At 40.4% G+C, this 17,765-nt stretch overlaps 1 protein-coding gene across 3 annotated transcripts in view; it reads right to left on the minus strand.

Annotated features, from left to right (window-relative positions):
• Positions 1–17,765, minus strand: part of GRM1 (glutamate metabotropic receptor 1) — a 344,388-nt gene that overhangs the window by 42,010 nt on the left and 284,613 nt on the right. For all 3 annotated transcript variants that reach the window (XM_066373050.1, XM_066373052.1, XM_066373051.1), the window contains exons 5-6: positions 15,579–15,747; positions 2,375–2,501 (exon numbers count right to left, since the gene is read on the minus strand). In XM_066373050.1, the coding sequence (XP_066229147.1) occupies positions 2,375–2,501; positions 15,579–15,747 (296 nt within the window). The remainder of the gene's footprint in view (positions 1–2,374; positions 2,502–15,578; positions 15,748–17,765) is intronic.

Consider the following 17,765-nt stretch of genomic DNA (forward strand, 5'->3'; position numbering starts at 1 on the left):
TCTGTAGAAAACAAAATTCACATACCTGAACATTGCTCTTAAGAAACATATAAACTCATAGCGTCCACCCATAGGAACCCCACTGGTTTTTGTTTTGTTTTGTTTTGTATTTTTCTGAAGCTAGAAACGGGGAGAGACAGTCAGACAGACTCCCGCATGCGCCCGACCGGGATCCACCCGGCACGCCCACCAGGGGGCGATGCTCTGCCCACCAGGGGGCTATGCTCTGCCCCTCCGGGGTGTCGCTCTGTTGCGACCAGAGCCACTCTAGCGCCTGGGGCAGAGGCCAAGGAGCCATCCCCAGCGCCCGGGGCCATCTTTGCTCCAATGGAGCCTCGGCTGCGGGAGGGGAAGAGAGAGACAGAGAGGAAGGAGAGGGGGAGGGGTGGAGAAGCAAATGGGCGCTTCTCCTGTGTGCCCTGCCGGGAATCGAACCTGGGACTTCTGCACGCCAGGCCGATGCTCTACCACTGAGCCAACCAGCCAGGGCCGGAACCCCACTGTTTTTTTTACCAGTGAATCATCTCTTACATTCATTTATTCCTCTACGTTCCCACTGTAAACGCCCTAGTTTGCATCCTTTGAAATTACCCCCTTGGACCACTGTGATAGCTTCCTGACTTCTCTGATTTCAATCTAGTCTACCCTCCACCATCCTACTACCAGAAGCATCCTTCTGAGACACAAACATCCTATTATAAATCACTTTAAATTCTTCAATAGTTCAATAGTTCTCCTGTGTTCAAGTCAAAATCCAAATATAAATACTTAGGAAAAGACCACGTGAGGGCTCTTGACCACCCACTGCCAGTGTGGCCATTAGACCTCATAACTGACCACTTCCCTCCCAGGCCCTCCTGTCTACCAGCCAACCTCACACACTTGTTGCATGGTTTTCCCCAAATTTTATATATGCTCTTATGTTTTTCGTGTTCTCCTTTACATCTGGGCTTCCTTTTGTTTCCTTGTCTCCCTAGCAAACTTTACAACACTATAAATGACTCCATTAAAAAAAAAAATGAATTCGATTCCCGGCCAGGGCACACAGGAGAAGCGCCCATTTGCTTCTCCACCCCTCCGCCGCGCTTTCCTCTCTGTCTCTCTCTTCCTCTCCCGCAGCCAAGGCTCCATTGGAGCAAAGATGGCCCGGGCGCTGGGGATGGCTCTGTGGCCTCTGCCTCAGGTGCTAGAGTGGCTCTGGTCGCAACATGGCGACGCCCAGGATGGGCAGAGCATCGCCCCCTGGTAGGCAGAGCATCGCCCCTGGTGGGCGTGCCAGGTGGATCCCGGTCGGGCGCATGCGGGAGTCTGTCTGACTGTCTCTCCCTGTTTCCAGCTTCAGAAAAAAAAAAAAAAAGTCTCCATTATACTGTTAATATCCGTTATATGTTATGTTTTTACACGTTTCTTCTTTAATAGACTTTAACCCTTTGAGTAGTGAGTTCTTTTTTATGCTCGCTGAACCGTGGGAGTGAGTTGTTGTTTTTTCCAAAAAATAAAATTAGTTCCAGTTTTATTTATTTTTTATTTTATTTTATTTTTTAATTTTTTTTTACAGAGAGAGGGATAGACAGGGACAGACAGACAGGAACGGAGAGATGAGAAGCATCAATCATTAGTTTTTCGTTGCACATTGCAACACCTTAATTGTTCATTGATTGCTTTCTTATACGTGCCTTGACCGCGGGCCTTCAGTAGACCGAGTAACCTCTTGCTTGAGCCAGCGAGCTTGGGCTCAAGCTGGTGAGCTTTTTGCTCAAACCAGATGAGCCCTCGCTCAAGCTGGCGACCTCGGGGTCTCGAACCTGGGTTCTCCGCATCCCAGTCTGGTGCTCTATCCCCTGCGCCACCACCCAGTCAGGCTAGTTCCAGTTTTATTAACTTAAAATCATGTTTGTTTGATACCAATGTATGGAAACAAAAAGAACATACATTTTCCTTTTTTTAATGCTGCCTTACACATTTTTAAAATAAAAATTTTTGTTATCTGGATGGTCAGGAGGCACGAGGACGTACATGAACATTCTTACTACTCAAAGGATTATTTCTGTACCTTTGGGTCCTGCAGTAGTGCCTCATACACGGTGTTCAAGGAAAATGTGCAAACATAAATTCAAGTGATTAGAAATATCTTCAGATAAAATTTTTAAAAAGAAATAAAATGACTGGTATACCAGAATACCCTTTCCAAACATTTTTACTTAGATTTAAATAACCTTTCTTTTTACTATAGATCACAGAAAATTTACACGGGTTGTGTGTACTCTTTGACGGGAACATCCAAAGGACATGAGCTGATTGCTCACATTTCCAACAAGGCGCACACAGGAAAAGCCAATAGTCAAAGAGAGTTTCTGCATGCGGCAGCTCCTACCTGTGAGATCCGGATTGGGCCACCACCCCAAGTCACAGGCTTTGCAGGTGAACTCGTCTTGCACGTATTCATTCTCCTTGCAGGCCGTGCAAATCCAGCAGCAGCTCACCTCTCCTTTCCGGATGACCTGCAACATAGAGATAGTTCATATGCCTAATGGTGGTTCTCCGGAAGTCTTCTATTTCTGATGTTTTGTTTTCACACTGTGATGAAAAAAGAACTTTTCTAAAAATTCTATATGCTGAAGACAATTAAGTACATGATTTAAAATTATCTCATCACCTTAGAGTTCAGATGTGAATTTTAACTTATTTAGAGGTTTTTCCATAGTAATTTCTCTAATAAAGAAGATTCACTACATTATCTCTTATAGATTTAAAAATGAAATGGTTGAATTTTATCCCTATTTATATTAATATGCATTCATTATCCTCAGAAAGTAAAAATACAGGATTATTTTCTGAAAAAACAGGTAGTGCTTATACATGAGTTCCTATGTAATAAAACCTCATTCATTTATAAAAGCTGAGGAACTTTAGAATTTTTGTTATATTAATGAAAGTCTGAGCAACTTTATATACAGAAAAGCAGAATGATGGATAAGAAATTATAGCTTGGTGAGAGGTTTTGTTACTTGCTCTAGTGAATTCAAAAGATCACCTAAATTATTGGAAGAAAAAATTACTAGTCCAAAATTACTGAAGAATTGCTTGTCATTTGAGCAGTTTAAACTTTCTCCTGTTTTCAGATTGTTTGGTGAGCGCTTTTGCATTAACACAATACAAAAATAAACATCAAAACACACTGCCTGGAAAGTGAGCGTCTTGTAAACAGCACATAATTAGATCTTGCTTTCATCTCCAGGCTGACAATTCCTGCCTCTCTCTTGATGTGTGCAGTACATTTACATTTGTTACATTGGGGTGGTTGGATCCGAATCAATCATCTCCTTTTTTCTATCTGTCCCATCTGTCCTTTGTTCCCCTTCACTTCCCTTCTGCCTTCTTTTAAATTGAGAATTACTTAGCATTTCATTTTAACCATAAAATTGGCATACTTGCTAAACTTCTGTGTTTGTTTTTTGTGTTTTTTTTTTTTTGGTTGTTGTAGGATTAAAAATGTGCACCATTAATTTATCACATTCATGTATACACATTCAAATCATATTCTATAACTTTGTGTACATTGTAAGACCTCTACAGCAATATTCTTCCATTCCCCCCTCCTATTGGGTCATTGCTTTAGTACATCACACATACGCATATGTTATAACTCCCTAGAATTATTTTTGCTTTAAACAATTATCTTTCAAATATACTTTTGAAATAAGAAAAAAATGCTTATATTTTATATTTACTCACACACATATAATTTCTGGTGCTTTTAATTCCTTTGTACACACCCAGAATTCTATCTGCTATAATTTTCTTCATTGCTAAGAACATTCTTCAACCTTTATTGTATGCCAATGTAAGAATTATGACTTCTATCACCCTTTATTCATTTGAAAAGTCTTTATTTTGGCTTAATTTTTAAAAACCGTATTTTGGTAGAAAAGTTTAAGTAGACAGTTTTATTTTTTTTTCTTTTAGCATTTTATTCCATTCCATTGTCTTTGGAGATAGAATTCTAGGTTGAAAGATTTTTTTTCCCTTTTAACACTTTAAAGATGTTATCCCTTACTTCGCCTTATATATGGTTTTTGATGAGGTTTTTGATGAGATGATGTATATGGTTTTGATGAGATGGCTTTGTTTTTTTGTGTGTAACAGCTTTTCACTGTGGCTGATAGTAAGATTTTTCTTTTCATCACTGGTTTTTAGCAATTTAATTATGTTTTCTTTGCATTCTGCTTCTTTGAGATTTGTTGAGGTTCATGAATTTAAGTTTATATTTTTATTACATTGGAATATTTTTCAAGTAATTATTTCTTAAAAAAATTTTCTGGCCTGTCTCCTTTCTTTCTGGGTCTCTATACACTTATTAATATACCTCTTTGTTGTATTCTTCAAATCACTTAATCTGTTTGTTTTTTGTTTTCCCTCTGTGTGCCTCAATTTGCCTATTTTCTATTGCTGTGTTTCTCAATTTACTGATTTTTGTTTCTATAATGTCTAATATCTGTTAATACCATTCATTAAGTATTATTTCTTATATATTTTACCTTTCCTTATCTAAGTTCTATTTTGTATTTTTATATTTCTATTTGCCTTCTTATAATATTCATGTTTTGTTTTAAATCCTTTTTTATGTACTTAAAGTGTGTATTTTAATATCTTTGACTGCTAATCCATCATCAATGTAATTTCTAGGACTGTTTCTACTGCGTGATTTTCCTTCTGGTAATGTGCCACTTTTGCTCACTGTGTCACATGTCTGGCCAGATGCTGCACATTGTGTAGATAAGGAGTAGAGTGCTGCAGCTTTACCTTGAAGCATTCCCTTTGTTCTGGCAGGCAGCTAAGCCACTTGTGGTTCAGTTTGAATCTTGTTTTTAATCTTTAAGGGAAGGCAAGTCTAAAGTAGTCTCTACTTTATGAATAGTTTAATCTTATTATTAAGGTGTGGACCTCTGAGGTCTCTACTTAATTTTTTGTTCATTTAGCAGGGTATCACCACTCCAGCTTGTGAAGATTGAGACAATTCCTGGTTCCATGTGAACTCTAGGAATCCATCTCCCTAGTAATTGTTCTTCTGGACTTCTAAAAATATATTGAATTTATTTGTTGATTTTAGAGAGGAGAGAGAGAGAGAGAGAAAGGCAGAGAGAGAGAGAGAGAGAAATATTGATTTGTTGTTCCACTTACTTATGCATTCATTGGTTGATTCTTGTATGTGCTCTGATCAGGGATCAAATCTGCAACCTTGGTATTTAGGGATGATGCTGTAACCAACTGAGCAACCTGGTCAAGACCTTTACTTGGACTTTTTGAATTCTATCTACTTATACTGCTCATAAACATTAGAGGATATTTCAAAATGAATATGAAGCAATAAAATATCCCCTGATGTTTGTGAGCAGTATCTATGCACAAATTGGCATTCAGTCAGATACTCAAGGGAATTCTCATGCAAACTTCTAAGACTCCTTTTCTGTATAGACCCTTCCTCTCCCTTACTCTGTACTACAAATTCTAGCTGCCTTGTTCTTCCTAAACTCTGAGTCTGTCTTCTAAAATTCATTAGATGGCCAAGCTCTGTTTATGTTCTCTCGCTGAACAACAGCCAAGAAATTGCCTCCAGGAGGAAAGCCTGAGTGATTTTAGGGTTCACCTTGTTTGTTTCTCTTCACTTCCTTGGAATCAAGGTCATGTGCTGACCACAATTATTTCCTATGTTGTGTCGAGTTCTCTACCTGTTTATAATAGAAGGCAAAGTCTGGAGTCTGTGACTCCATCATAGCTAGAAGTAGAAATCTCTGCCTAATACATTAAACATTATCAAATGTTTTCATAGGTAAAGTCAAAGATTAAACTGTAAATATTGCCATACCTTAAAATCATGTAAACTCTAAATTTTGTAAAAATAAAATGATCTTTTCTCAGATCAGGTTGTAATTTATACCATTATTTTAGAATTCCATAAAATTTTTAAATAACAGCATATTTTCAGAAAATATCAAGGTTATCCTTTTCCTTTTTTACTTTCAGATAACCTTAGAAAGTCAAATCAGATTAAGTCTTTTTAAAAAATTTATACCTATACTCAAATAAGTATGAGAAATTTATAAATAATGTTTTTCTAAATGATAGGAGAAAAATTTAATTAACACATTAATATTGCTTTTTTATCTTAATTAGTAAAAAATGTACAGTAGGAACCATCACAAAATACTGCTTATCTTGTCAATCAGTGCTATCTTTCCCTCTTACTATAAATATAAAATTAATATTACTATTTAGACATTAGATAAATGCAAAAGATAATAATGCTAACCAAATTTATTTATGCAGGATGACTAGTAAAGATGGATTCTGTGAGTATATGGCATATGGAAAATATTTAAAACTCAGCTTTGAATGAATGAATGAGCCTGGCCTGTTGTGGCACAGTGGATAAAGCATTGACTTGGAATTGAACACTGAGGTCACTGGTTCGAATCTCGGGCTTGCCTGGTCAAGTAGATGCTTCACGCTTCTCCTCCTTTCTCATTCTCCCTGTCTTCCTGCCTCTCTCTCTCTATTCTCTCTTTAAAAGTCAATAAACAAAATTCAAAAAAAAATTAAATTAAAAAAAGAATGAGTGAATAAGTGGTTAGTTTATAACTTTAACAAATAATTTAAAAACTGGAACTTCTTAAATGGAGTTTTTTTTTATTACTCCTTTATTCAACTACCAAGTATGTGTAATTTTGCTAAATAATGACTATAATATGGAATTTGTATTTCCTTTTGGCCACATTCTATGCTGAGATTTTATAACTTTATGCCTATATTCTGATCCATGTCTATTAATCATATACCAAGTACACACAGAACATACAGTAGACAGCCATTGAATGAGTGTTGAATTAAATCTTTCTCAAAAAAAAAAATAGTTAAGCCACTTAAGGAATGTAGTGCCTTCTTATTCCAACTCTTTTAAATAAACACACTTTGGTCAGGCATCTACTTAGTCCTAGTCCCTGCCCTTGTTTCTGCACCTAACATTGTCTGTTATTAATTTCCTACATAAGTCTGCCCAATAAAGAAGGACATCTCCATGCCACCCGCTGCGTATGTCCTCATAACTCTGTTTGCTTTGTTTCACAGGGACGTTTCAAGTAGAGTAGATATATTATCAATTTTTTTTTCATTTCACTTGCTTTTCACAAGGATTATTCTGGCTGTGTGGAGAATATACTTTAAGGAGGAAAAGAGAGAGAAAGGGAGAAAAAAGAGAGTGTTTCTGTGTGTGTGTTTTAACCCCTGGCTCTAACAAAGAACCATATAGTAAACAAATAAATATATTTTTTAACAAATAAATATTTTTAATACAAAATAAATTCTACTTTCAATTTCTAATGCCATCTTTCTTCCATCAGTTCCTCTATGTCACCACTTTTAAGAGCAGATACAACTTCGAAAACTTCAGTAAGTATTTCTGAAGCAGTAAACCCTTTGAAACACTACCTTACTTAGAATTCTTTAATAATTAAAAAATAATTGGTATTTTGATACCACAAATTAGTGTTTGTCTTCTAATTATTTTATATTTATGTGATAGATGTTTCTCTTAGATAATTTTTAATTATTGTTATTGTGTCTAATTTATGTTTTAATCTCTCCAAAATCATGAATAATTTTTTTACTGTTATGTTTTTATATAAATCATATTCACTGATAAGTTTGGCATGTAGTATATACTCAATAACTGAATAAACTATTTTTTTATTTTTGTCATAGAAAAACACTTCTTTTTTTTAAAGATTTAATTTACTGACTTTAGAGAGAGGAGAGAGAGAGAGAGAGAGAGAGAAAGCATGAGAAGAGTAGGAAGCATCAAGTCATAGTTGCTTCCCATATGTCCCTTGACCAGGTAAGCCTGAGGGTTCGAACCAGCAACCTCAGCGTTCCAGGTCAATGCTCTACCCACTGCACCACCACAGGTCTGGGTCATGATAAAAGTTTGATATTTCACAAAATCTACCTTTGAAAAATCAAGGCTGACTAAGGCACAGGACCTGTGGATTCCTTTCACATGTGGTGTTCATGGTGCTGCATTTATTGTTAGCGAAGCTAGGAGACCTGCTGCTCTACACAATGCTGGGATTCAATTACATACACACCGTAGGAGTCTTAAAGTATTTATGCCATAGGAAATCAAGTATTCGCTTTAGGACTTAGTTTCTGAAGTGATTTGTAATGGATTTAAAAAAAAAAAATAAGGTCTTATTTAGAAAAAGGAGGAAAGGAAACAGAATATAATGAAGGAAAAGTAACTATAAATCAAAGGAAACAGGAAAATTTTTCTTCAGAAGAGAAATACCCGAGAGACAAGAGAGTATAAAAAAATAGGTCTACCCTAGTTAGGGCTGTAGGAGAATCAGCTGCAGGAGGGAAGGTAGCCCTTTCCCTGAGTCCCCCAGCACCCCGTGTGGCAGCTTGGACAGCAATCGACTCTAACTGCTCCAGCTACACCATGAGTTCCCCAGAAGCAGGGGCCACGGTCAAGTTTCCTTTGCATTCACAGTGTGGGCATGGCTCTTGGCAAATGTGAATTACTCAATAATGTACATGAAAGAAAAGGGGGAAATAGCATATGACATAAAGGAAAGAAATGAATATAAAGAATTTAAAAATTTTTAAAAATAAGAGGAAACTGAAGAGAGCCTTGTAAAAACTAAATAAGGATATCAATGTAAGGGAAATATAATAAAAATGGTTGAGGAATACAAAGTAATCACAAGGGTAGACATACACTGAACTGGCTATGTGCTGGGCACTGTGCCCAGAATGACACAGAATTGTACTCCATGGGGTGAAGTTAATTAGGTTCGTTTTTCGGTGAGAAACCGGCTTCAGAGGAGATCAATCAGTACCTCGTGCAAATTTCAGTCACGTTATCTCCAAGAATTAGGCTCTTCCTCGTGTAATAGCGGCTGCCGGGGGTCGTGACATGTTATACTAAGAACCAAAATTATATCTCAGAGTGTGCAGATATGTAGTCAGTTAATCAACTTTTGTTAAGTACCCTGTATGCCAGACATGGTGCTATGCATGGGAACAAATAAATGGAAAGATCTGATCACTGAGATTAAAAAGCTCAAAATCTAACAAAATGTGTTAAGTACACTGTTAGAAGGAAGAATGAAATGCTTACGCAGAGAACATTCATTCATTCATCTGCAATGTGTGTTCAGACTGCCTGCGGTGTGCCAGGAACTACGCAGACTAGAAAGAATCAGTGAACAAAGCAGATAATATCTTCATCCTTGTGGAGCTATCATTCTAGAGAAGGACTTTGAGAAAAAGAGGAAGGGTTCCAGTTGGGGACCCATGTGAGGCTAGTGTAGCACCTAGGGGCCACATTTAAAGAGGCATGTACCCTCCAGTTTGAGCAAGTGCTCACCCTGCACTTGCAGGACCTTGAGATGAGTGCCTCTTTAAAGTCTGTGCCCGAGGGACCTTACCTGCCTCACCTTGGTCCCAACCTTGACAGGGAGGCAACTGGAAGAAAGGGCTACAACTTTCCATATGGTGCTCAGATAAGGCCTCATCAGGACAATGACATCTGAACAAAGACTAGAGAGAAAAAGAGAGTACACCCTGAATATATCTGGTGGAAGAGTGTTCTAGGCGATAGGAACAGCTTAAGCAAAGACCACAGAGTTGGAGAACCTTGCGTATTCACATTATTGGCTCCTTCTTCTAGTTTATTGTATGAAAGTTACACTTCAAAATGTTTACTGAGAAAAGTAAATGGGCTCTCCTTCTGCCACTGACACCTGCAATACTCAGCATTTCTGCAGTGCTCCTGCTTTGGTCGCTATTATGTGATTCAACAGCAGTTCCTACTGGGACCTGTCCCCAAAAGTGGTAGACAGGCTGGGCACGAGGCCAGGTAATCGTCAAAAAGTTCAGTAACCAAGGGACCAAAGCATGAGAAGTGAAGGGGTTGGTATTGCTTAGAGGCTATGGATAAGCTAATGATCACCCCATAGAACTTCTCATGATGACCAGTGTTTGCAAAGGTTCCTCCTCACCCAGAGAAACTATAGTAATGCCATGTTTACACATTCACAGCAAAATACAAGAAAATACTTTGCCTTTTACTTTTTTCAAAATTTTAGTCAATACGTTTTTAGTAGCTGGGGCAGATCACATCAGCATTATGTAATCACAGACTTCTCAGAAAAGAATTTAAAAATATATATATTTCTGTGGACAATTATATTAAGAACCTGCCACCCTGCTGTGGAGTTTAGAAGATATTGCATAATGGATAAACAATGTTATTGTCACTAGTTGCCAAAATGGTTATATGAACTATAAGCAATTGAAATGAGTGGTTTGCTTTGATTCACAAAAGAGAAAGTTGGGATGTTTGGCATAGTTATGGTTGACAATGCTATTGCTAAGTCTCTTAACTGGTCTTTTTAATATATATATAAATATATATATAAATATATTTATATTAATATATATTAAAATATATATATTAATATATATATATAAATATATATATGGCAAGAGAGAGAGAGAGAGAGAGAGTAGTTGTGGTACCTTAGTTGTTCATTGATTGCTTTCTCATATGTGCCTTGTTGGAGGTGGGGGTCTCCAACCAACCCAGTGACCTTTTGCTCAAACTGTGGCCTTGGATTTAAGCCAGCTACCTTTGGGCTCAAGCCAGTAACCATGGGGTTATGTCTATGATCCCATGCTCAAGCCAGCAGCCTTGAGGTTTCAAACCTGGGTCTGCAGCATCCCAGATCAACACTCTATCCACTGTGCCACCACCTGGTCAGGCTGCACCTCACCTTTTAAATGGCTTAGGGAAAAAATAGCTAACCCAGTTTTGAGATTTATAGTTTGTAAGGTATGTGTAGCTGGGCTTTTCTGCACATGTATAAAGTGTATTTCATTATATGACAATATGATATCTGCAGTGAGGACCCATTTATGATATATTCCATGTTCACCGGATGTCTCCAAAATTCTGATAGATTGGTCAGGCGAGAAGAAAGTGATTTTCTCCTCAGGAGAAAGTACTGGTTTTCTCCTCTCCCACATCCAGACTCCCAGCCCCCAAACCCTGGAGTAAAGAATCCAAAGAGGAACTAAAGGGGAAAAACCAGACAAGGACAAAGGGCAAAACAGGAACAGAGGGCAGGACAGCAACCGGCAGAATCCCTTCCTCAACTCTGCCTGCCTCTTGCCCTGTGCCTACCAGACTCTCCCTACCACCTTCACAAATATTGCCTCCTCGATTCTAGATTCTGCTCCCTCAGCATTTTAAGTGTGGGCCTCTGCTTATCATTTTTTTGTGATTTATTAAGAAACTAAGGTTTAGTCACTGAAATTTGCATTTATAGGAAACATGCTAGTCACATAATGAGAGCTCATGGACCGACATGTGTCTGTGGGAAGATGAAGTCGTGGGCTGGCTCCAAGCCCAGCTCTGGCCCTTTTTACTGAGAAAGCTTGGAGCAAGTGACCCAACCGCCCTGGATCTCAGGCTTCGCATCTATAAAATGGGAGCGATAATACCTGCTTTCAAAGCATCATTTCAAGGGATCATTGGAATAATGGTGCCTGTAAAGGATTATTGTACTTGCCCAAAAACATGCTGGATAAATGCTGGCCCTTCACCTTCTCCTCCTTCTCCTTCCCGCCCCTCCTCACCTCTGCCGTGCCCTTCTCCATGCCAAGGAACACAGCAGCAGGTCGGCACAGAGAATAGCACACGTGCTGGACACCTGCTGTCGGCTCGCTGACCACTGGCCATATTTTATGTGCTGCCTCAGATCCTCCAAGTTTCATGGCCTGGGAGTCTTAAGGAGTTCTGGCCACTTCTGTGACCCTCCATCAGCCTCCATCATGGCTGTCGAGTCTTCTGTCGTCTCCAGCTGTCTCCCCCATGAGGCGGGCATGACTTCCAGAACTGCCTTCATTGCATTTAGCACGGCTGGGGTCCAGGCGGGACTACAGGGGACCCACCAAGGCTTCCCCTCCCCTCCCTGCTTCCATATTTGACACAGGACCGTGTCACAGACATGGGCTCTGGCTTCCCAGGAGCTGTGTAAGGGGGTCAGGGGACGCTGTTTCCCGTGAGCACACTGTGGCCACAGTAAGCGGAAACCAGAATGACACCGGTTCATAGGTGCTTCCCAGCCTTCCCGGTCCCTCTCTCCCCTTCTCCTCGCACCGGTGCTCCTCTGGGTTCTACCTCCCAATACTGCGGCAGCCCTTCAGCGTTGTGTGGTTTTCAGTGTTGGAGGGAACCTGAGCTAAGTACCTGCGAGTGACGTTGACCAGGCTCTCTTACCCACTGTCCTCTGGAGAGGGCTGGCAAAGCGGAAGGGCCTAACGGGACCCCGAAGAGGAGAAAGGAGAAGCCAAGATGCCCTTTCCCTGTCTTCTTTGGAAGGCCTTTCCTGTAGTAGCTGACGTTTCGCCGTGTTCTCTGGCCCGGATGTAGGAATGATTCTTGTTGCTGCTCATCTCTGAATCTCCTCAGTGTCTCCTCTTCCTTTTTTTTAAATTTTTTTATTTTTATTATTAATTTTAATGGGGTGACATTGATCAATCAGGGTACATATGCTCACAGAAAACATCTCCAGGTTATTTTGACATTTGATTATGTTGCATACTTATCACCCAAAGTCAAATTATCTTCCGTCACCTTCTATCTGGTTTTCTTTGTGCCCCTCCTCTCCCCCCCCAATCAGTTCTTTTATTAAATTCCCTCTATCAAACTACCTGGCACAGGCTCTGTTTCTCCCTGACTGTACCCTGATTAATAGAACATGTAACAATACAAACTTTGACTTTATTTACCTGAGTTTGTGGTATGGCTAAAGTCAACTTCTGCTTCTATATTTTATTTATATCTCTAAAACTCAAAAGCAACAGGAAACTGGAATTGTAACTACTTCAAAGACAACTACCATAAGAAAGCTTATGGGCTCTCTATAGTAAAAGAAGTCAAAGGATTATTTTACCATTTTAAATGGCATTTGATATTTAAAATAAATACTCCTTTCCTAAAGGTTATGTTTCCAATTAATACAAATCCAAGTACTACAGTCACCTGACAAGCTGCTTCTCTTCCATCTTTGCAATGGCTACCAAGCGACCGGACTCTGAGCGTCCTGGGCCTAGCAGGTGGCAAATTGGTGATGTAGGAATATCAGTGCTATTATGTGGACAGTGAGATTCAGATTTTGTTTGTTTCTGTACCTTCCGTGGTGCTTATGGGAAACAAACATCCCTCCCCCATCAATCACCTCCACTCTAGGTGCTACTTTTCTCCTGCAGGGTACACAATATTTCTAAAACTGCCCCTCCCCCCAAGAAAAAATGTGTTTATAGCGAACGCTCTGTAACAGCTCAGCAGTGGCTTCTGGACTCTCCTTGGACTACATTGCATGGGCGACGTGCTAATGGGATGTGAGATCCTTCCGCATCTAGGCCCAGATGTGCGCAGCTCGCCTCTCCTCTGAACTTGAGGGGGAGAGCCCTTTCCTTGGGAATGTGCACAGGGTGTGTGAGCCTCCCTGCGTGGCCTGCCAGCAACTCGAGGGACGGAAGGGAATTGTGAAGGGGAGCGGGACCGCCTCGAGTCTTCCGGACAATTAGTTTTCTCTTGTTGGTTCTATTTCTTCCCCCTTACACTCTGAAAAACGCAACTTTGTAGTTCGACAAACTGTTTCACAGCAGTTGTCTGCGTGACAGACTAACACTACCATCCACACTGGAAAGGGGGCCTGAGCCGGACGTGTGACATCCTTTGGGTCACAGAAGTCCGTCAGCTCAGGGCTTCTGTATTGTCTTTATCGTATGGTGTCAGGTCTCCGACGTCCTTTTTTCCACACCATCCAGAAAAGATGATCAACACAGGGTCCAGGACTCTGGTATCTCGTGGCAACAGATAAGGGGAAGTGTGGGGACTCTGGGTTTCAGAAGATCTACTTCTACACACCACCTGACAGTCGCCTGTGAAAGAATTCCATCAGGACAAGAATCAGAAGTGGATTCTTGGGGAGCAGCATTGTTTACCTGGAGCTCACACACGCTGGTCTGGCTGCAGCCGTGCTTACACAGCTGGAATACTTGGGCACTGAGCGGAAGCTAGCAGCGTCGTCCAGCTGGAGAATACCGCACACTATTCAAGCCTTATAAAATCCCTCGCCCAAATCTCTTCAGGATCCAACAATTTAAGGATTAACTGTGGGCGTGGCAGGCAACTTCCCACACCTGTTAGAATTAGAATGGAGCTGATTCTGATTGGTGAGTTGTTGTAACAATTACTAAATATTTTTAACATCACATCTTCAGAGAAGGCACAAGGTACTGAAAGAAAGGGCGAATTATCTCAGAAGTCTGTTTCCTCTTTGCACCGGCTGGTATCCCCGAGAGATTGAATCCTTCAGGACAGCTTTTCTCAACTACCGAAAGATGTTTCAGGTGGCAAATTCTCCGCCTCCTTTAATCAGGACAAATTAGGCTTTTCCAGTTTCCATACCAACACTTCCGCACATAACTAGACCCTTGCACTAGGCACTTAAGTGTACTTCGCCCTGCGTGGGTGGTTCCATAGACCCCAGAACGGCACAGCAGCATGGCCACGGCCACATGATGTGGGGGCCAGAGCCACACACAGTATCCACTCCAGCTCCAGCTGTGCGGGGGTGACATTTACATGACAGCCTATCTGCTCCCGGAGCTGAACCACAGTAAATTAGAGACAGAACGAACGGCCTATTAGGTCAATGAATGCCCCCTCTTGCCAGCTCACAATCACTCTCCTGTGCTCCATTTCCGGGGCCTCATCCAGTTTGGTTTTAAACAGCTTGTGGTACAGAGAGCATTGCTCCTATGTCCTTCCTCGTCCCCGAGAATTCTCTCTAGCACGTCTAGCTATATTTGCTCATATTTGATGTTTGTTTACTCTAGTTTTATGTATACAGTCATATCATACTTACTTGCTCCAAGCTGGGGGCGGTGGGGGGGGGGAGATAAAGCATCTAAGAACAATTAGAAAGTGAGGACTCCCTCTTGGCTAGAAAAATATCAGTTTTGGGAAAATGAGAGAACGTGGTGGAGAAGTGACCGCAGGGCTGCTGTGTTACCACATTCAACTTCTTTTATTTTAGTTCCGTGCATACTGAGCATGGCTCAGCGCTGCCTTCATTAACAACAGCAGGAACTAGGACGGAGCAGTACCACTGGTTTGGGTGTCCGCATACAATTCTGTTTCAATTTTTAAATCTATTTTTCATCCTCCTGTATTTAAAATCCTGGCTCATCCGTGTGATTCAATTAAAGGTTATTCTAAATATTCAAATACTTTTCCTATTCTGTTTCCTAATCTTTCTTTGTCTTTTCAGTTTTAGCTAACCATAAGCACAGAAACAGTAAGCCTGGTCCATCCTGTCTGGATAGTGTTGACTAAGAAAGATGTCTGTGGTTTTTTGTTGTTTTTTTTGTTTTGTTTTAATTTACATCCAGGTAGAGGGCTTCCTCACGCGTGCCGTCCAAGAATGCAACTGTGGCTGGCTTACCTTAATCTGTCCCTTTAAGCAAGGCTCACTGCACACAGACCGTACCATCCCGCTCCTGTTCATCTGGATTTTGTAGTCATCAATGTTCAACACCCCCTCGTGCCAGGTTCCCACGTGTACGTAGTCGTAGCGATTAGCTTCTGTGTACTGCAGATTCATGATATCATACCTGCAAAGAAAACAACGTGCATGTCTTGGAAAATATGGACATACTGTAGCAAAGAAAGAAATTTGGCCAATCTATAATAATAGAGAAAAGGAAGATACAAGTTAGAATCACCCCACATCCTAACACCAGCTACTGTCTATTTTAGTTTATTCCAAAATGTATATTTCATTCTCAGTTTCTGCGTATCGCCTATATATGCTAAAGGATATAGTACTCACATGCTTTCTCTATGCTTATTTTCCAAAAATAATAGTTCTCTGTGTCCATGTGTGCTGAGTTGACCATCTCCTTCCAAACATTATTCACTAAGTTATTTTTTAAACAAGTAACAAAACTTGAGAACATTACTTACTTAACGTGATCGCTTTTATTTCAATTTTCATTTTTACATTCAGTTGCCATTTTCATTACACTGGATTGAAAGAGTCCAGTCTGAAGCCTATTTTAGATGGTAACAGAGCAAGCAGTCTGAGAAATGCATCTTTAATTAGTAAGGATGTTGGGGATTTAACATCTTGAGCACTGACATTTAAACTGGTCTCTTTCCCCGTTAGGACAAACATTTCTGAATCCAAATAATCGGCGCCAGTTATTTTAGTAATTTCAAATGCCGAAATGTTACACAACAGCAAATCCCACATTTAAAAATGTCTACTGCCACCTGAATGTGTTCTGGGGCCGGATCTCATCATTGTCCACTGTGGGCAGTGGAGAGCATTCCCCAGGGTGATGGAAACAAGACAGGACTTGGCGATGAAATGTGTAAACTGGAATCTCTTTTCCAGCATTTTCACAGCAGGTTAAACTATACTGCTCACAAAAATTAGGGGATATTTCAAAATGAATATGAAGCGATAAAATATCCCCTAGTTTTTGTGAGCAGAATTAGGGGATATTTCAAAATGAATATGAAGCTATAGAATATCTCTTAATATTTGTAATTAGGAATATCACCAAACAAAACTCCTTAAGGATCATGGGCTTCTTGTGGGGATTTATTAACATAAGGTATGTAATAAAAAAAAACAATCGGAGGCAAAGGCATCTATGTAAGGTGATATCAATATATCATGCATAAGTGCATTTCCGTAAATGCCTTAAAGCACGCTGGTGATTTCCATTGCCATAAGAAAACCAGAGAACGACTTTGTATGGCATAGCCATTCATCTCCCAATCATTAAAAATCCCCTGGCAATCTTCAATCTTCTCTGCATGTTGCAATTTACTCCAAGTAAATGATAACTCAGGTGTCACTTCCCAGAGATGGAGGCCTGACGAGACACTCCCTTACAGCGTCTGCGAAGCAGGATTCCTCCCTGCCATTCCTTCGCGGGGTTTCCACACTCCTGCACTAGAGTGGAGATGGCATTGTCTCTTTGCCCTTGACCCAGAGAAATAGATGGCGATTAACTGACACACATTTCTCTTCTGAGCTCCCTTCCTCCTCCCCCCAATTCTCATCCCTAATCCACCCTGGAATTCTTTCTCTACTGAATTCAGACTCAGAATCCTCCGAGCTCAGCAGCACTCCAGGAAGTTACTACCAATTAGCATTATTTGGTGCCTGAAACCCCTTGGCTGTATCTGGCCTAGGACTTTATTTCAACAACTAATATCCTTTATTGGCTCTTCTTCCTGCTCTGAATGTGCAAACATACTTTCTCACCCATAAGGTAGCTGGTGGCTTCTTCACATCCAGATTCTGGTAATTTCTATAAATAGTTAGCCCCCTAAAGGGAAAGGGAAGATGGAGAGAGGAAAGTTTTTATCCCCCTGCATTTCCAGGTGAATAAAATTTACCTCGAGTTTTATCTCTTGGCTGCTCTGACTTTTAGCTACCAGCAGACACTTATTCTCCTGGTTGCTGAGACACGCCAGAAAATTCTTCAGAATAGCTAAGTGATACCCATGTGGGTATTAACTGTGGGCGGAGGGTTTACACTCATTCTGCTGATCAGTGATACTAATCCACACCTCCAATATTTTACATTTCAAACTCATGGTCTTAGCACCTGCC

This window comes from Saccopteryx leptura, chromosome 3 (genome assembly GCF_036850995.1).
Source record: "Saccopteryx leptura isolate mSacLep1 chromosome 3, mSacLep1_pri_phased_curated, whole genome shotgun sequence".
Classification (NCBI taxonomy): Eukaryota; Metazoa; Chordata; class Mammalia; order Chiroptera; family Emballonuridae; genus Saccopteryx; species Saccopteryx leptura.